The 20,407-nt window shown below is 40.2% G+C and overlaps 2 protein-coding genes across 4 annotated transcripts; both read left to right on the forward strand.

The window, feature by feature from the left end:
• The first annotated feature begins 3,590 nt into the window (after positions 1-3,590).
• LOC145983042 (uncharacterized) lies at positions 3,591-10,492 on the forward strand. 3 transcript variants are annotated; one of them, XM_083116324.1, is made up of 3 exons: positions 3,591-3,698; positions 4,605-4,802; positions 10,319-10,492. In XM_083116324.1, the coding sequence occupies exons 2-3, from the start codon at positions 4,646-4,648 to the stop codon at positions 10,489-10,491; spliced, it is 330 nt and encodes a 109-aa protein (XP_082972450.1). In that variant the 5' UTR covers positions 3,591-3,698; positions 4,605-4,645; the 3' UTR covers position 10,492. The 3 variants fall into 3 exon arrangements, with proteins under 3 accessions (XP_082972450.1, XP_082972451.1, XP_082972449.1); XM_083116325.1 differs by lacking the exon at positions 3,591-3,698 and adding an exon at positions 4,151-4,230; XM_083116323.1 differs by lacking the exon at positions 3,591-3,698 and having other exon boundaries at positions 4,553-4,802.
• Positions 10,493-12,549: 2,057 nt separating this feature from the next.
• Positions 12,550-17,316, forward strand: LOC145983043 (uncharacterized). Its single transcript, XM_083116326.1, has one exon. It carries the CDS (start codon positions 12,550-12,552, stop codon positions 17,314-17,316), a length of 4,767 nt encoding a protein of 1,588 aa, XP_082972452.1.
• Positions 17,317-20,407: the final 3,091 nt, after the last annotated feature.

Genomic DNA, 20,407 nt, shown 5'->3' on the forward strand with positions numbered 1-20,407 from the left:
CGTGTCCACCGTGAGGCGCTCCTATCGTTTTGATATATAGCTTGCAGGTTGAGGTGATGACGTCACCATGCGGTTCGCGGGCCCCCATGGGAATTCGGTGATGCGTCGAAACCACCATTTTGGTTGGACATTGTGCTCTGTAGTTTGTCGCTTGCGCGTGCAAAAATTTCGGCATTTCAGCTTTAATGGTATGCGTGCAGTTCATCATCTAACGTAGCTCTGCAAAAATGGAGAAAATTTGAGTTATTTCTCGCATATACGACTGACGTCAGAGCGTCTACGGGTGGCGTAAGACAGTAGCGTAATCTGTGCTATGTATGAAAAAACTGAGATAGCAATTTTTTCCGCAGTGTTAGAAAGTTTGGGGGGAAATGTCGAAATTTTTGGTCGGGGGCGCCCCCCTGCCCCTGAGGGCGCATCGAAATTTCAACTATTTTGAATTTTTTTAGGTTCCCGTTTCGAGAGCAAAGTGGAATTTCTTCATGGATTCCGAAAGCAGGTCGCAAGTTGTCCCAGCAAAAAAATCGGAACACGCGTTGGAGCTCTGTTGGGGGCGCCGCGACCCCTCCGAAATTTGAACGTGGATGTCCGAAAAACTGAAACACCGATTTGTAGGTTCACGGTTCCGGCAATCCGGTGGAGTGTGGGGAAAAGTTGCTGTCGCCGATTACTTACCGAGGTATTCCAATCGTCGCATTGGATATTGATATTTCGAAGTTTGGAACCGTTTCCCGTGTGCAACTGTTTGAAAATGGCGGATTTTCCTCACGTGAAAAGTGTCACTTTAGGACTTTTTCGCGACCCCAGCGCCCTCTTTGGAGTGTCTTGGGAAAACCACGGTAGGTGGACGTGACATACCGTGGACGGGCCTACGGAATTATCGATATTTTGGATATTCACCGGATACATTTTGGCCGCCATTTTGGAATTTTTCCATTTTTTCACCAAATTTCAAGTTTCGGAATTTATGGCGGGAAAACGGATAAAGATAGGTATAGGGAAAGGGGGGCGGGGAAGGTTACGCAACATGTCCCCTGCATGTTGATGTTTTTTTCGTTGTTCCAGTGTCCACCGTGAGGCGCTCGGATCGTTTTGATATATAGGTTGCAGGTTGAGTTGATGACGTCAACATGCGGTTCGCGGTCCTCCATGGGAATTCGATGATGCGTGGAAACCACTATTTTGGTTGGACATTGTGCTCTGTAGTTTGGTGCTTGCGCGTGCAAAAATTTCGGAACTTCAGCTATAGTAGTTTGCGTGCAGTTCAACATCAAACCTAGCTCTGCAAAAACGGAGAAAATTTGAGTTATTTCTGGCATATACGACTGACGTCACAGCATCCTCGGGTGGCGTAGGACAGTAGCGTAATCTGTGCTATGTACGAAAAAACTGAGATAGCCATTTTTTACGTAGTGTTTAAAAGTTTGGGGGAAATGTCCAAATTTTTGGTCGGGGGGCGCCCCTCTGCCCCCGAGGGAGCATCGACATTTCAACAAATTTGAATTTTTTTAGGTTACCGTTTCGAGAGCAAAGTCGATTTTCTTCATGGATTCCGAAAGCAGGTCGCAAGTTGTTCAAGCAAAAAAATGGAGGCACGCGTTGGAGCTCTGTTGGGGGCGCCGAGACCCCCCGAAATTTGAAGGTGAATATCCGGAAAACTGAAACATCGATTTGTAGGTTCACGGTTCCGGCAATCCGGTGTAGTGTGGGGAAAAGTTGCTGTCGCCGATTACTTAGCGAGGTATTCCCATCGTTGCATTGGATATTGATATTTCGAAATTTTAGAACCGTTTCGCCTGTGGAACTGTTTCAAAATGGCCTATTTTTCTGACCTCAAAATTCGCAATTTCGGACCTTTGCCCGACCCCATCGCCCTCTTTTGCGTGTCTTGGAAAAAGGAACGTAGGTGGACGTAACATACCGTGGACGGGCCTATAGAATTATCAATACTTTGGATTTCCAGCTCTTTCATTTTGGTCGCTATTTTGGAATTTTTCCATTTTTTCACAAAATTTCAAGTTTCGGTTTTTTTGGCGGGAAAACGGATAAGGATAGGTATAGGGAAAGGGGGATGGGGAAGGTTGCCGGACATGTCTTCTGCATGGTGAAATATTTTTGGTTGCTTCAGTGTCTACCGTAAGGTGCTCAGATCGTTTTCACGTATAGCGTGCAGATTGAGGTGATGTCGTCACTGTGCGGTTCGCGGGCCTCAATTGCTATTTGGTGATGTGTAGAGCCCGCCATTTTGGTTTGAGGTCGTAAGGTGCACTCTTCTGCGCACGGCTCCAAAATTTCCCATCTTCAGCTTTGTTTGCAGTTCATGATTTAGTGAGGTTCTGCAAATATTTTAAAAATTGCAACTTTTTTGTTGCCTTTGGTAGTGACGTCACGCGTAGCTGCATACCCTACAAGAAGAGCCTAAACGGTGCTATGCACGAAAATTCGAGGATACCCCTTTTGTTTCCAGTTACAGAAACGATGAGTGTAATTTCGCAATTTTGTTGGGGGTGCCCCCCCCCCCCTCTTAGGGCGTATCGAAATTTCCTGCATTTTGGATCTTTTTAAGTAGCCGTTATTTGAATCTAAATTTTTAGGATAGGGTATCTATGTTCATTTGACTGATACTAAGTAATAATTTTCGATTCTGTTTATGGTAATGGAACATAACCTAGCGTTGTAGACATAGCTCGTGTGACTTGAAAACACAACGTTGCGAAACTGTTGTGCGAAGATCAACATTCACACTACACTTTGGTACATGCAATATCCACATTTCGCACAACACGGAAACTACTGTGCTTGGAATTGTCTAATTTTCCGTTTTTTGGGTAATTACTCGCGTGTATGTAAGAATCTTGCTTCATTTATCACAGAATGTTTTTCTAAAACAATCGCAATTTGGAAGACACTGATTACCTTCTTTGATAAGGAAGCGTAATATGATTTGTCATTTCCAAGGTGTGAAATTACCGTGAGATTACATTATTCCGAGTTTAATGTTTTCCAGTTAAGTTGACACCTTGAAAGTAAAAATTCGAGGTATTGTAGCGAAACTGTTGTGCGTAGAGGAGGAAGTTTACATTTCGCACAGGATTTAAACTACTACTCTCGGAATTGTCTAATTTACCGTTTATTTTGGTTCTTCTGCTAATTAGATTCATATATGTAATACACGTAATTTATTTATCGCACAATATTTTCGAATAAGAATTGTAATTCGGAACATAACGAATGCTGTCTAACGTTTAAAAAAGCGCAATTTCATTTCTAATTTGAAAGGTGTTGGATTACCGTGAGATTAGTTTATTGCGACTCTATCATTTTTCCAGTTAAGTTGCCAACTGCAGAACAAAAATTCTAAATATTGTAAAGATTGTAATTAGGTCATTGTATTTACGTGCATGTTTATTAGAGTTTGCAAACGGAATCTTAATATTTCTACATCATTGTCAAGTAATTGTGGAGAGATTTACTCTTTGAATTACTTAGTGTCGGATTGAAAAATATACGAACGTCACCTTTGAACGGGGTTTTCTAGTGCATGGTAGTTGGAAATAGTGTTCATCTTTCTTCCGAAGCTTCAACACTTTTGGAATTAAGATTTTTCTGCTCTTTGCGAGTCAGATATTACCGTGTTCTTTTTGCGTTTGTGCGTTGTACGTTAGTGCAAGTTCATTGGTGAAACAGTCCTTCTCAGGGTAAGCTAAAAATTTATTGTTTCTCAAGTGTTTTATTATCATATTTAATGTTTTTTGTTAGTGACGTCCCGTAAAATTTAGTGACGCACATGGTTTGCTGCATTAGGTTTTGAAAGTTTTATACCTATTTTAGTTAGTATTGCTAGGCTGGAAAGCAAAATATAATTTGCGTTACTATTGCCGAATTATTTGCAAAGCACAGTTCTCCTCTGAATTACCGTAAATGTAATTTTTAAACATATGAAAAGTTCTGACCCGCGTATAGTCATGGTTAACACGGCAGCCATTTCGTGTTCTCGAGACACATACTTTTTTTTCTAATTACCTAATTATTTTTTATCAAGTGAAAATATGTCCTGCGTTCGAGACCCGGTGGACCAACGAGTGGTCCCGATCAGACTTTAAAATTTAGGTTTTGTCAACATTAGCCTTAATGTGTACATGAAAATGTTATAAATGAATCAAATCAAGTTAAGAAATGGCAGCTGTTGAGAATTTATAGATTCGAAATGATGCAGTCAGGATGTTGCAGGTATATATAAAAAAAATTGGTTTGTGAAAAGCATTACGTATTACAAACTTACACGTTTCATTATATTTATTTCTGTTCTCTAATTTATATACGACATTATTTGCTATTTAATGTAGAAGTGGTTAGGTGTTTTTCTCTTCTGTCTAATGTTAAATTTTTATTTTTGCACTGCGATGTACATTTGCGTTACTTTGTTCATGATTAAATAAGATAGAGAGTTATTTCAATTAATGTGTTATTTCAATATTGCACTTATAATGTTATTATCGAGTTAGACATATGTGCTTGAAAGGTTCTTTTGTTTCAAGTCATGGTTGTGTTTTGTAATTTGTTTGCCAATAACAGCATGTTAATGGTTTTCTTTTCATTTGCAGATTTATTTTTTGAAAGTACATACTACTGTGTAGTTTGTATAATGCCAAGGAAGAGAGGTTCGAGTACCAGTTCCAGGTACAGGAAGTTGCTTGAGAGGAAGAGGAGGAGACTGTTGGAACAATCTGACTTGCAGATGGGAATAGGTGTTGAGGTGAATCCTGATCCACCTTTTGATTCGCCTACACCCTCAGTACCAGGTACGTGTTGTTTTTTAATGTGTTTCACATGCATGTTGAAGTTCATTTCCTGTTTACTCATTCGTTCTTTTGTAGATAGACAATATATCACTAGAAGACTTTAAGAATTACCTTTGTCAATGTTTTTTTTTTTTTTTAATTCTCTGTTAGACAGGCAACAGGTTAAAAACATATGATGAATATTGAAAACGTTGCGTGTTGTTACATACTTTATTGAAATTACGTGTATGTGAGAATTGCTTGCAATAAGCTTCGGAATCATTTTGTGTAAAACATGTATATATTTCTGTAAGACAAGTTATGAATGTGCATCATGGTTGATGAAAAATTTATTTTCAGTATTTTAAAGGTGCAGTAGTGTATTAATAGTTTAAAATTTCCATGCGTTGCAGTTTCGGATTGAATTTTTGGTTTCAATAACTAAATTGTGTTCCGTAAAAGTGTGTGTGTGTTATTTCTATGATGTGCTTGGGGGGGGGGGGGTACTTGCATGGGATACAACTTATACACTATAATTTCACGAATGAGGATACAGTACTTTCGGTTTTTCAATTTGATACTGCAGTAATGAAATGTTGGTCTATGTGTTTCCTCTTAATGGCATGGATGGCATATTTATTTATATGTAGTTTAGTAGATTCAGATGAGAGTGAGATTCTGTGTTGATAGTTGTAAATTTCTCCGCATTGTACTTTCAGAATAACTTTTCTGCTACTATTTAGAAGTAATAGTTTACTCGTGTGCCAACCATGCAATTTCTGTCAGATTCATAAAGGTACAGAGTATTGCAGTTATGGAAGTGAGCCCAAGTTTCGTACGTTAAATCAAAATTAAGTAAATAAGAGCTGCGGAACTTTTTTTTAAATGTTGCTTCTTTCTAGTAAAGACACCTTTGAGTGTGCACATACTGTGTTTGTCATTCGTGGCAAGTGTAATGCATGTCAAATATTTGGCTTTCATTGCTTTTTAATGGTGTACGATGCTAACAGTTGCTCAATAATCATTATTTTATGTTCGTGTCATACGAAACTTTACTTCTTCATATTATCTTTATAAATATTTCATCCTTTTTTTGCCTTTTTCATTCCAAATACGAATGGCCGGAGGGGAAAATTTGTACGAATGTTGTTATAAGTATGATGCGTGTCCATCGAAGTCAATGAATTGTCTACTTTACAAGTTGTGCGATGGATTTACTTCCAAGTGACTGATTTTTTTGTTTGTCAAGTAACTCATTCGTGCTAAAATCAAAAACGTTATCATGACTCACAGCATTACACTTATGCACGGCAAGGTTAGGTTAGGTTAGGTTAGCTTAGGCAAACATATTTAAATTAGTTTCTTAAAACTAGAAAGAATGCATACGTAGCTCCACGAACCATTCACGCAAGGTTACGTTATGTTCTGTTGGGTTAGGCAAACATAATTTAAATAGTTTTTTAAAACTAGAGAGAGAGAGTCGCTCTCTGTCTCTTTTTCCTCTCTCTATCTCCTCTTCCATAACCTCCCCCACCCCTCTTATTCTTTTTCTTCTCTGTCATCTTTCTTTCTCTCTTACAGAGAAAGGGAGAGAGACAGAGAAGGAAAGAAAGAGAACCTTCTCGTCTTTCTCTCTCTCTCTCTCTCTCTCTCTCTCTCTCTCTCTCTCTCTCTCTGTCAGAGGGAGAGGTGGAGGGAGAGACAAACTGTTTACCTCTTTTCTCTTGCTTCCTTCCTTCCTCTTTTTTTTCTGTCTTTTTAATCTTTCTATTCCTTCTCTCTCTCTCTATAGAGAGAGAGAATATTCTTTTTCTCTCTCTTTCTCTTCTTTCTCCTTTTCTCTCTTTCTTTTTTCCCTTCTCTTTATCTCATTCTTTCTATATCTCTCTCTCTCCCCCCTTTCTCTGTCTCTCTTTTCTCTTTCTCCCTCTTTCTCTCTCTCTCTATCCTTCTTTCTTTCCTGTTCCCTTTTCTCTGTTTTCTCTCTCTCGTTCCCCTCTCCCTCTCATCTTTTTCCTATTTCTCCTTCCTTCTTCTAGAAAGAGACAGAGAGATGTCTGTTTCTTTTTCTTTTCAAGTTTCTTTCTTTCTCTCACCTTTTCCTTCCTTCTTTCTTTCTTTCTCTCCTTCTTTCTGAAAAAAAGACAGAAAAACAAATAATTCTCCCTCTCTCTCTCTCAAAAAGAGAAGAGAAGTTTCCCAACTTTTTCTTCCCTCTTTCTCCATCCTTTTTTTGCCTTTTTCATTCCAAATACGAATGGGCGGAGGGGAAAATTTGTACGAATGTTGTTATAAGTATGATGCGTGTCCATCGAAGTCAATGAATTGTCTACTTTACAAGTTGTGCGATGGATTTACTTCCAAGTGACTGTTTTTTTTTGTTTGTCAAGTAACTCATTTGTGCTAAAATCAAAAAGGTTATCATGTCTCTCAGCATTACACTTATGCACAGCAAAGTTAGGTTAGCTTAGGCAAACACATTTAAATTAGTTTCTTAAAACTAGAAATAATGCATACATAGCTGCACGAACCATTGACGGCAAGGTTACGTTATGTTCTGTTAGGTTAGGCAAACATAATTTAAATAGTTTTTTAAAAGTACAGAGAGAGAGAGAGAGTAGTCCTCTCTCTCTTTTTCGTCTCTCTATCTCCTCTTCTATAACCTCCCCCACCCCTCTTCTTCTTTTTCTTCTGTGTCCTCTTTTTTTCTCTCTTACAGAGAAAGAGAGAGAGACAGAGAAGGAAAGAAATAGAACCTCCTCGTCTTTCTCTCTCTCTCTCTCTCTCTCTCTCTCTGTCTCTCTGTCTCTCTCTCTCTGTCAGAGAGAGAGGTGGAGGGAGAGACAAACTGTTTACCTCTTTTCTCTTCCTTCCTTCCTTTTTTTTCTGTGTCTCTTTAATCTTTCTATTCCTTCTCTCTCTCTTTCTAGAGAGAGAGAAGTTTCTTTTTGTCTCTCTTTCTGTTCTTTCTACTTTTCCCTCTCTCTTTTTTCCCTTCTCTTTCTCTCATTCTTTCTATATCTCTATCTCTCTCCCTTTTCTCTTTCTCTCTTTTCTCTTTCTCCCTCTTTCTATCTCTCTCTCTATTCTTCTTTCTTTCCTGTTCCCTTTTCTCTGTTTTCTTTTTCTCTCTCTCTCCTTCCCCTCTCTCTCTCTGTCTCTGTCATTTTTTTCCTATTTCTCCTTCCTTCTTCGAGAAAGAGACAGAGAGAGAGAGATGTCTGTTCCTTTTTCTTTTCAAGTTTCTTTCTTTCTCTCCCCTTTTCCTTCCTTCTTTCTTTCTTTCTCTCCTTCTTTCTGAAAGAAAGAGAGAAACACAAATAATTCTCTCTCTCTCTCTCTCTCTCTCTCTCTCTCTCTCTCTCTCTCTCTCTCTCTCCCCCTTTCTCTCTCTCCCAAAAAGAAGAGAAAAGTTTCCCAACTTTTTCTTCCCTCTTTCTCCATCCTTTTTTTCCCTTTTTCATTCCAAATACGAATGGCCGGAGAGAAAAATTTGTACGAATGTTGTTATAAATATGTTGCGTGTGCATCGAAGTCAATGAATTGTTTACTTTACAAGTTGTGCGATGCATTTACTTCCAAGTGACTGTTTTTTTTGTTTGTCAAGTAACTCATTTGTGCTAAAATCAAAAAGGTTATCATCTCTCACAGCATTACACTTATGCACGGCAAGGTTAGGTTAGGTTAGCTTAGGCAAACATATTTAAATTAGTTTCTTAAAACTAGAAAGAATGAATACGTAGCTCCACGAACCATTCACGGCAAGGTTACATTATGTTCTGTTAGGTTAGGCAAACATAATTTAAATAGTTTTTTTAAAACTAGAGAGGGAGAGAGAGAGAGTCGCTTCTTCGAGAAGGAGAGAGAGAGAGAGAGATGTCTGCTTCTTTTTCTTTTCAAGTTTCTTTCTTTCTCTCCCCTTTTCCTTCCTTCTTTCTTTCTTTGTCTCCTTCTTTCTCAAAAAAAGAGAGAAAAACAAATAATTCTCTCTCTCTCTCTCTCTCTCTCTGAAAAAGAGAAGCGAAGTTTCCCAACTTTTTCTTCCCTCTTTCTCCATCCTTCTTTTGCCTTTTTCATTCCGAATACGAATGGCCGGAGGGGAAAAATTTGTACGAATGTTGTTATAAGTATGTTGCGTGTCCATCGAAGTCAATGAATTGTCTACTTTACAAGTTGTGGGATGGATTTACTTCCAAGTGACTCTTTTTTTTTTTTTTTGTTTGTCAAGTAACTCATTCGTGATAAAATCAAAAAGGTTATAATGTCTCACAGCATGACACTTATGCACGGCAAAGTTAGGTTAAATAAGCTTAGGGAAACATAGTTAAATTAGTTTCTTAAAACTAGGAATAATGCATACATAGCTGCACGAACCATTCACGGCAAGGTTACGTTATGTTCTGTTAGGTTAGGCAAACATAATTTAAATAGCTTTTTTTAAAAATAGAAAAAAATTAATAGTTACCCCACGAACCATTCACGGGATGGTTAGGTTAGGTTCAGTTAGGTTAGGGAAACATAGTGAAAATAGTTGTTTTATATTTTTAAAATAAATAATACTTACCCCATGAACCATTCACTTCAAGGATAGGTTAGGTTCAGTTTGGTTACGCAAACATGGTGAAAATAGTTTCTTAAAATTAGAAAAAAATTAATAGTTAGCCCCACGAACCATTCACAGGAAGTTTAGGATCAGTTACGTTAGGCAAACAGTGAAAATACTTCCTCAAAATTAGAAAAAAAGGTTTTTACATATCCCTACGATGCATTCACGGGAGGTTAGGTTAGATTCAGTTAGGTTAGGTGAGCATAGTGAAAATAGTTTCTTAAAATTAGAAAAAAATTAATTGGTAGCCCCACCTAGCATTCACGGGAAGGTTAGGTTAGGTTTGGTTAGGTTAGGGAAACATAGTGAAAATAGTTTCTTAAAACTAGAAAGACTGCATATATAGCAGTACAAACTATTGACTGCAAGGTTAGTTTAGATTGTGTTACATTACGGAAACTTTTAAAATAGTTTCTTAAAACTAGGAAGAATGCATACATAGTGCCGTGAACCATTCACTGCAAGGTTACGTTAGGCAAACATAGTTAAAATTGTTTCCTAAAAGTAGGAAGAATGCATACATAGCCCCACGAACCATTCACTGCAAGTTTAGGTTAGGTTTTGTTAGGTTAGGCGAAGATAGTTTATATAGTTTCTTAAAACTAGAAAGAATGCATACATAGCACTACGAAGCATTCATGGCAAGGTTAGGTTAGGCAAACATAGTTAAAAATTGGTTTCTTAAAACTAGGGAAAATGCATACATAGCACTACGAACCATTCAGTGCAAGGTTAGGTTAGGTTTCGTTAGGTTAGGCAAACATAGTTTAAATAGTTTCTTAAAACTAGAAACAATGTACAGGTAAAGTTTCGATCCATTAATAAATATACCCATAAAACAGTTATTTATATATCTACTTAAATAGATGTTTTGCCATGAATTTATTGTTTCAATTGATACGTTTACAAATATATGCTTTTCCTTTTTAAGAACCAGGACCTCAGGAGATGCTGACATCGTATCCAGAGGAGTTGCACGATCAACTTAGTATTGATGAAGCTGGACTGCAGGACCAGGCAGCCATCCATGTACAGGACATGGAGGTTGAGCTTGAACCTGATGATCATAGTGAAGACCTTCGTGATCTTCAACAAGGTAAATGAAACTTTTTTTTTTCGTTTCTGTTAACACAAACTATGTTGGTCGGTGAAGAAATGTTCAAAGTTATGAATTCCTTCAAAATTATTTATTTTTCGTTGAATTGTAATTGTTTCTTGCTTTGTTGCTGACTGTTTTCAATATAAGTTGATTTTTTTTTCATAATACACTACTTTCTGAAAACCTGATACGTTAAAATCTATAATTTTTGTGAATTTGATGTGTTTCCGAAGCGAAAGATTGAATAATTCAACCTCGAATTTAAAAAAAAGAAGACATGCATATTTAACATTAGAATAGAAAAAGTTCTCTTCAGCATTCTCAACAATACAGTATGAATTTTCAAATAATTTATGGACACCATGCACCTCCCACAAACATTGCATAGATTATTTAGATTAAAATTTTATTTCTACATTGTGTTGCCTTCACTGCAATCAAAATTTCTTAAATTTGAATTTGAAAGTATTTTGTTTCCTCTATGTGTATTTTTATTTTTTTTTACATTCCTCAATGTTTTTTTTTTCTTTTTTTCTGTCTATGTTTCTCTTCCTGCCTACCAGTATGTTGTTCGTTATATGTGTGTTATTTTCATTGCCCTTCAATTTCTGTTTTTTTTGTTTACTTTTATTTCCGTGTACCTTTTTCTTCATTTATTTATCTTCAACGTGTCTACATCTGTGTTTCTTTCTTTTATGTAAGATTTTTTTGATTCAACATTCTTTTGTTCCCTTTTTTCATGTATTTCTTTTGCTCTCTGAGTTAATATGCATTTTCTTTGTCATTCAATGTCCCTGTCTATTTAATTATGAATCTAAGTCGATTTTTATACTTCTAAATATGTCTATTCAATTTTTTCAATGTATTAGTTTCTCTCTGTCCCTTACTATGGATTTATCAGGTTCTTATAACTTATACATCTACATTTGAATTTCGAAAACTGCAAATAAATATTTTTTTTTAAATATTTTGCGTTCAATTTTATTGATGTGCTATTTAATTATTTATGTTTCCTTTCCCTCCTCCTTTCCCACAATTCTTTATTCCATATGTCTCTAGTGGATTTCTTCAAGCACATTTCGAAATTTTAAATTGAATTGTGAGAAACTATGAAGTTGTACTTTGAATAGATTTGAATTTAATTTTAGACTACTCTTCTTTGATCTTTTAGTTTTCAGGTTGTGTTACATTGAGAACTAGCTTTTCTTTTTTTTTTGTTGAATTCACGTACTGTGTAAAAAGTTCTGAAGCATAAAGTTGACATTTCAGTACATAATATTATACTACTATAAAATATCTTCTACTGTAATGTATTGAACGTTAAAAATAAATGTGGATTTTGTTTGACATGTGATTTTTACTGAAATGTCTCGATAAGTATAAAATATGGTAATTTTCTTTTGTAACATTCAAATCAATGTTTTTATTTTAACATACTTCAATGTGATGATTTAGAAATAGATAAAGCAAATTTTCAATGTTTCACAAAGATGTAGTGCAAGTTTTCAATTTTATTATGTAAAAAAATGAAAGTTCTCAGTCGCAAAATCTTCCCATCGTGTCACTACAAACATAACAATCAAATTGTTTTTCGTTTCATGAGCACTTTTATTATTCTCACCTGTTTCGGAGATGTTTTATATTTTATGAATTATTATTATTAAACGTGATATAATGTAACCACTTTCCTGTGAATTTGTGACTTTTCTGTCTCAGTGTCAACTTTTATAGTTTTTCTATTAGGCTGATATCTTCCCACCTAGGTAGTATTTTAATTTATAGAGAAATTGGTCTACATGGAATTTAAGAATTAAAATTTTTTTTTCAGAACAAAACTAAGACACTGCTGGATATAATTTTCTTGCAGTGATTGTTTCAGAATAGAATGCTTACATCTTGACAACAAAATCTGTTATGATGTTGCTAATTTTCAGTAGAAATTTGTAAGTTCATTATACAATTACGAGAACTTTCATTTAACTTTAATTTGTTTTATTTTCGAAACGTTTTTGTGTTAGTGTATATATGTAGTACGGAGACATTGGGGTTTGTTTAAAAGTAGAATGTCTCCCGTTACGTCCACAGCATCCACATCCAAGGAAGGGCAAATCAATGTCTTGGCAGACATCGATCCATTACCAGGTCCATCATGGTACCATCCAGCGACGTCCAGGGCACCTTCCACAAGGGAAGTGGACGCTCTAGCTGGCCCTTCAAGGATGAGCACACCTCTCATCCACGAAGCGTTCTTCGCAGGATCCCAGACCAGCACGGTGTCCTGCGAGGAAGATGTGGGTCCACGCGACGTGGGTGACGAGGACAGGGAGGTGTGCTGGCCAAGGCTCCTCAGGTCAACTTCAAGATCATCGGCATCCTCGACGATCACGGCGCCAGAGGCACAGGAGTGCCTGTGCGATGTCGACATGCCTGAGGAGGAGGACGACCACAACGGCCAACAAAATGAACCGGAAGAAAATCAAGCACCACCTGCTTCGCCGTCTGACATAAGACGTATTTTCGACTACCATGAGGGTGTCCCAGTAGTCGTTCCAGCAGAGAGGTTAGCTGTGGTTGACCAAGCACGCGACGAGATCCCTGCCGTTGCTGCAGTGGATGACGTACCTCTGGCTGGACGGGACCACGACCGTGTGCCTAGGAAGGCGACCCATGGTAGGGCGTATCGAGAAGCCCGGACACCAGAGACCATCCAGATTTATAATGTTGGTAACCTGGACCAACCATGTGTGAGTTGTGGTGCTCTTTTCTTCAGGGCAGAAAAGAGTGATACGCACGGAAACTACAGTGTCTGCTGCCGGAAGCACAAGTTCAAGCTTCATGATCTTAGAGATCCTCCCCAGCTTCTGGCAAGCCTTTTGACAGGCAACCACAACATGTCCGAGGCATACATCACAAATACAAGACTGATCAACTCGAACTTTGCCATGTCTTCGTTTCGGACCTCTGTGCCTACACGGCAGATAGAAGGTCCGACTTTCTTCAACGTCTGTGGTCAAGCCTACCACAGCACGCATGGCTTACCTGGGGTCCAAGACGCACAGTACAGGAACTACCACCTGTACTTCGTCGACTCAGCGCAAGCGCTCCAGCGTAGGGTGGACAGCCTGGAAGGTTTGATACCCGAGGACCTCCTCCTCCAGCTGGAGTGCATGTTGAGACGAAGGAATCCTCTCGTACAAGACTTTATGTCCATCGGAGAGAGGATCCGGATGATCAGACAGGCAGCCGATGATGAAGGTGGAGTCGTCGTTCCAGACATCGTAGTGGCATTCCGGGATGGAATGGCTCATCAGACCAGGAACTTCCACCTTCCAGCAGTATCCAGCGAGATATCGGCTGTGTTCACGGGCGACGAACCACCTTTTCCCGTGGACCTGATCATATACCCCAGGGACAGGAGGGAATACTCGACAATCAACAGCTTCAGTAGGTTTGCCGACCCGATGACGTACCCTCTCCTATTCCCAGCAGGAGACTATGGTTACTGCGTCGAAGCTGTTGAGGCGTCAGACCCGAACTTCAACGTGACGATGAGGATGTTCTACAGAAACCGCCTCCAGGTGAGGAGAGGGTTCTCGTTGCTGCATGAATCCGGGAAGCTCTTCCAGCAGTACATCGTCGACGCTTGGGTCAAAGTCGAGTCCAACGACCTCCAGTACATCAGGAGTAATCAATCACGCCTGAAAGCCGACACATACACGTCACTGAGGAACTACGTGCACAACCGAGCCAGGGAAGAGAACGTGAGACCGGGGAGGATAGTGGTACTCCCCAGGGACCATCCCGGATCTCCCAGATACATGAACGGCCAGTATCTCGACGCCATGACAACAGTCTCACGATACGGGAAACCTGATCTTTTGATCACCTTCACCTGCAACCCGTACTGGCCGGAAATACAGTCCAACTTGCACCAGGGGCGGAGCTACCTCGATCGACCCGACTTGGTTTGTCGGGTCTTCAAGTGCAAGTTGGACGAGATGCTCGACGATCTGCTGAGGAAGCAGCTTTATGGTACTGTGCAATACCATATGTATGTGGTCGAATTTCAGAAGCGTGGACTACCGCATGCTCACATCTTAGTGTCCTTCGTGCCCGAGGACAAGATAGTTACGGAAGAAGACGTGGACAAGGTGATCTCGGCGGATCTTCCGGACGCCGAAACAGAGCCGACACTATACGCGCTGATCACCGGGCAGAACATCCACAGACCCTGCGGGGATGCCAACCCAGGAGCACCTTGCATGTCGTCCGGCAGGTGTTCAAAGGGGTACCCCAAGCCCTCCAGGGAGGAGACAGTGATCTTCCCCAACCGGGGCGTTTTCTACAGAAGACCCGTGAATGGAAGAACGTTCATCATGCGAGATGGGTCTGTCATTGACAACCGCAGAGTTGTGCCCTACAACGTCCACGCAACGATGAAGTTCCAGTCCCACATCAACTTCGAGTTCTGCACCACGTTCAGAAATATGAAGTACCTCTACAAGTACATCTACAAGGGACTGGACTGCATAACCGTCGAAGCGCAACAAGACGAAGCAGGTGGTGGTGTCATCAACTGGGATGAGGTCCAGAATTTCATCGACTGCCGGTACGTTTCGTCACCAGAAGCCATCTGGAAAATCTTCGAGTACCCCATCAACGAACGATCGCACTCCGTGGACGCCCTGCCAATCCATCTACCAGGGGAGCAGCCGATATACTTCATGGAAGGGGTGGAGATTGTACCGGAGCAGTTAGCCCTGCCCAAGCCGACCAAGCTGGATGCTTGGTTCACATTGAACTCCACGTCGCGAGCGTCCCGCGAGCTTCGATACGTGCAGGTTCCGGAACGTTTCGTCTGGAATCGAACCACCTGCACGTGGGAGGAGAGGCAGAGGAAGTCCAAGACCCTTGGAAGGATCGTCGAGGTCTCTCCTTCGAACGTGGAGTTGTTCCATCTCAGGCTGCTACTGTTGAACGTGAGGGGTGCCACAAACTTCAACGACCTCCTCCAGGTGGATGCAGAGCTCTGTCGCAGCTTCAGGGAGGCCTGCATCCGGAGGCACTTGGTTCGCGGCGAAGAACACTACGAGCTGTACTTCAGGGAAGCCGCGAGCCACAGGCACCCCAGGTCCCTCAGGAAGTTTTTCGCCCTGATGGTGACCGTCGTCGGGGAGGAGATATGGCCTGAGATGAGGCGCATTTGGGATACATATCGACCTGACCTCATCCACGACTACGTTAGACGTAACCTAACGGAAGAGCATGCGGTAGCACGTACTCTCAGGGAGATTGCGGACATTCTTGCGAGGAATGGAGGACCCACCCTGGCAGATCTGAACCTCCCAGAGCTGGACCAGGACATCGTCGGGGACGAGGATGTCCAGGAGGGAGAAGCAGATGCCGCCCGGTACAGGATCGAGGATCTGAATCCTGACCAGCGAGCCATCTTCGACCGGGTTATGGGTGCGGTCGTGGATTCGGAGGATGCGCCGGATGCCAACGCAAGGATGTTCTACGTTGACGGGCCAGGAGGAACAGGCAAGACTCACCTCTACAACACCATCATCACGCATCTTCGTAGGGGTGACAAGCAAGTGGCTGCCGTTGCTTGGACAGGAGTGGCAGCGCGCTTGCTCATCGGCGGAAGGACAGTCCACGGCACGTTCAGGTTGCCGTTCACCCTGGACGTGGACACAGCTGTGGGCCTCAAGTTCCAGTCTGAAGAGGCCCAGCGCATCAGAGACTGCTCTGCGATCATCTGGGACGAAGCCCCCATGTCCAGCAAGCACGCACTTGAAGCAGTCGACCGTTTCCTGCGTCGCTTGCTGAACGTTCGACATCCGATGGGGGGCAAGGTCGTTCTCCTGGGTGGTGACTTCCGCCAAGTCTTGCCGGTGGTCCCCGGAGGACATGCAGCAGCCATCGTTGCGGTTTCCATCAGGTCCTCCATGCTGTGGGACACCATGACACACCTGGCCCTTAGGAGGAACATGAGGGTAGGCGAGGACGAGGCACAATTCTCAGAATGGCTTCTGAGTTTGGGGTCTGGAACGTTGCCCACGAAGACCAGGGGCAACGTGAGGGATCTAGTGGCGGTCCCCGACGTGAGCTTGGTGGCATCGAGGGATGTGTTGCTGACGTCGGTCTTCGGAGACGATTTCTGCGAAGACGCCTTCCAGAGAGCCGTGCTGACCCCAACCAACGTTAATGTGGAGGAAGTAAATCGATTTATCATGGAGAGGATACCTGGCGAGTCCAAAACGTACCTGAGTGCAGACGACTACGACAATGATCCTGAGCATAACTTCTACGCCTCCATGGAGATGCTGAACTCTGTCAACCAACCATCGTTACCTCCACATGAGCTCGTCCTCAAGAACAACTGCATAGTCATGTTACTCAGGAATCTGGACATACAGATGGGGATGTGCAACGGTACCAGAATGAAAGTGGTGAACATGATGGAGCACGTCCTTACGGTTGAATACCTGGACAACCGAGACGAGAGGCAGCTAGGTTACATACCCCGAATGACTATGCAGGCCCGCGACCCTATCTTACCTAAACCGATGACCAGGACTCAGTTCCCTGTGAGGCCTTGCTACGCCATGACCATCAACAAGGCCCAGGGACAGACTCTGAGGAAAGTGGGGATCTTCCTGCCAAAGCCCTGCTTCAGCCACGGACAGCTTTACGTGGCGTTTTCCAGAGCTAGGAGACCAGACGACGTGAAGGTGTATGTCGAGAAGACTGCAGACCAGGGGAAGGTATTTCCCCAGGACGACACCGTCTACACCAGAAACGTCGTCTTTCCAGGAGTCCTGTAAGTAACTAACTAAGTTCCTCTAATGCAATCTCCCGCAATTTATATTCATACATAACATAACCATTTCTTATTGAAATAATTATAACACACATAGAAAATACTTAGTACAAATACTCAGTATCTCTAACGTATTGTACCGTGCATGAGAAAGGCAGGTAATCCACTCACCGGTGTTTCTCTTCCACCACAAGGAATTTTTTTATTTACTGTAACTTCCTTGCATGTTGAATGGTAATATTCTTCATTCCCATAAGTCCTCCACTCATGCACGGTTTTTGTGTTCTAACATAAACATCTTCTTTACTCAGCATCTCCAAATAAGTTTTTTATACTCTTTTTCCTATCGCATACATAATTTGAGTAAAAACATCCTAGCTGCCTCAAATCAATTACTGGGAGGTGGTGTGTTGTTTCACATCATCTCCCTGTACGGAGTGACTTGGTTATTTTCCTCTGGGAAAGATTGTCACTCTGTACTTTTCTACATCAATCCAGGTTCAACATTTTGAATATGCTCCATCAACATGTTCACCCATTTACAAAATTACCATACTTCTATAAATGAAGTCTGCACTCAGGTCAATTCACTTTCCATTTAGGAAGTAAAGTACCTCATAACATTGTTTTAGTCCACTCCATGCAATCACTTTCCTGGATAGTAGATTTGCACACAATGTTCTTCACATTGCCCTTCTCGGCAGCAAGTTAATTGTACGTTGGTAATTTATAATACCAACAACTGACATGTGCCTTGCTGTTCATGCAGGAGACTTTCATTTAACCAAAGTATGCGATAGGCTCAGAACGTTGCACGAAATTCAGCCAGGTATCTACATATCAATATATCCGTCACACATTTATTAATTGCAAATTGCAAACATTCAGAAATGTTCCTGCAGAACATGTATTGTTTCTGCAGGAGGTACAATGTATTTCAGCTATTAAAACATTGAATATGTACAGCATTTTCCATTCACTGTCATGTTAACGTACAGGACTAATTTTGTAGCACTTACAGTCCTTTTTTATTATGTACATGACATATTACTTAAATTATTAATATGTGCCTTACTTGAGACGAATGTGTTTATTTCACGTTCATTTCACAAGAAATAATGTAGACTAAAGTGTTGTTGCTCTGACAGTAACTCACTACATATAAGTCAAATTTACTCTCACATAACAAAATTTTCAACTTGCCACGAAAACGTTACCAATAATATACATGCTGTTCCTTGCTTTGGTACCTCTATATGAGTGTTGGGGACTATTATTTAAAGTTCTATTATGTGCCTTACATTACAAGAACATCTTATTATCATGTTGCTCAAAGAAAGGCACATGTTTATTTTTAGATTATTGCATTAAATTGATGCTTTAGCATGATTTTTTAATGCCAATGGTTGGTATACTTATTTCCACCAACATTTCACGCACTGTTAATTTTCATTATTACTATTTCTTTGTGACACTATAGTGTTACAGATAGAATATTCATTATGGTAACAGTCTCCACGCAATATAACATGGCAGGTGCGAAGTGCTCATATAATGAAAATGTGAAAATCAAATTCATACTGTTTACCACATAAGATGTTAGTGTATTATTTGCTTACAAGAAAGCTAATGAATTTTCTATTTTTGTCATGTTAAAATAAGTTCAGTTCATGAAGTATGATGTATGTTACAGTACTGTTCTCTTAACATTTAATAACTTCATGAAAATAAACTCTAGTGTCAGGTCACAATTTTTTTTATAAAAATGTGATCAATACTATACGTGCTGCTCCTCAGTGCAGTACCTCTATATGACTATTAGAGATTATTACCTAAACTATCTTTACATGTCTTCTATCAGAGCTACACATAACTTTGATGTACCCTAAAGAAAGACAGTACTTTGATATATTTTAGTTCCGGTAATTTATAGTCTATATCGTGACTATGTACAAGTAGTCTCTTTATATTAAAGATTAATGTTCAGTATCGATGGCCGTTGTAACAGTATGCCTGAAATTTTGTAAAAAAAAATAAAAATAAATGGAGCGATTATATTGTCGAATTATAGAAACGAAATGACAATCCTATTTTTCTCATCTCCAGTTCATGAATGGTCATATACGTTACAGTACTGTTGTGTTAATAATAAACAGATACATATAGGTAGTGTAAGGTCACAGAGTTTTGCACCAATACAGGAAAATGTGACGAAACTTAAGTCTGCTGTCCCTCCCTGCAGTAGCTCTATTCCACTCTTTCGTATTTCTTAAGTATGTTACACTTGACCACCATGGCACCATCGAGTACTCATTGTCCGTGATGTTCAGATTCATTTCAACATAACTGTTCTCAATGCATGGAACACTTATTTGTTTGTTCACAGTTCTAGTCATCAAATTGCAAATTGTACTACAAGCTATCAGTCTTTTTTACCAAACGAAAAATGTTTAGTGCCTCATTGAATGTATTGCTATTGAAACATTAAGTGTATTGCTGTTGAAACCATTGAACTGATGTAGGATGTCAATTTCAAAGCGCATCACTAATTATGTGAAGCAATTTTTACTTAAAATATCCTTACCTGCCTTAGATAAGACGAACGTGTTAATTTCACGTTGTGTATAGAAAGGCAGAAGTTTCATATTTGCTAATTTGCAGGAATTTATAGACTGTAAACTGAATATGTAAAAATAATGTACTTACATTGCACTTTTACATTCAGTATGAACTATTTATAACAGCAATGTATCTTAAATTTTCCAATCCATGAGATACAGCGAGTCACTACATAGTTTTATTACAGTAAATCAACCAAATTTATGTCTTCATCATATAATTGCACATTCATTCATTAGTCATGAGGTCACTTAATTTTCCAGGTACGCAGGAAAATGTGATCAAAACTTTGTGTCCTCTTTCTTCATGCACTACAGTTATTGTAGTTTTACTAAAGTGCTGTGAATTACTATTGACCTCAGATACAGTCAGTAAAGTGCCTTGCTTCAAGTTTCATCATTCTCAGTGATGACTGTAATGTGTGAAAATTTGTGTTGAGAATTTCTTTGTACTGATTTGTTTGAAATGCAACACAC

This window comes from Lepisma saccharinum, unplaced genomic scaffold (genome assembly GCF_977018435.1).
Source record: "Lepisma saccharinum unplaced genomic scaffold, izLepSacc3.1 HAP1_SCAFFOLD_584, whole genome shotgun sequence".
Classification (NCBI taxonomy): domain Eukaryota; kingdom Metazoa; phylum Arthropoda; class Insecta; order Zygentoma; family Lepismatidae; genus Lepisma; species Lepisma saccharinum.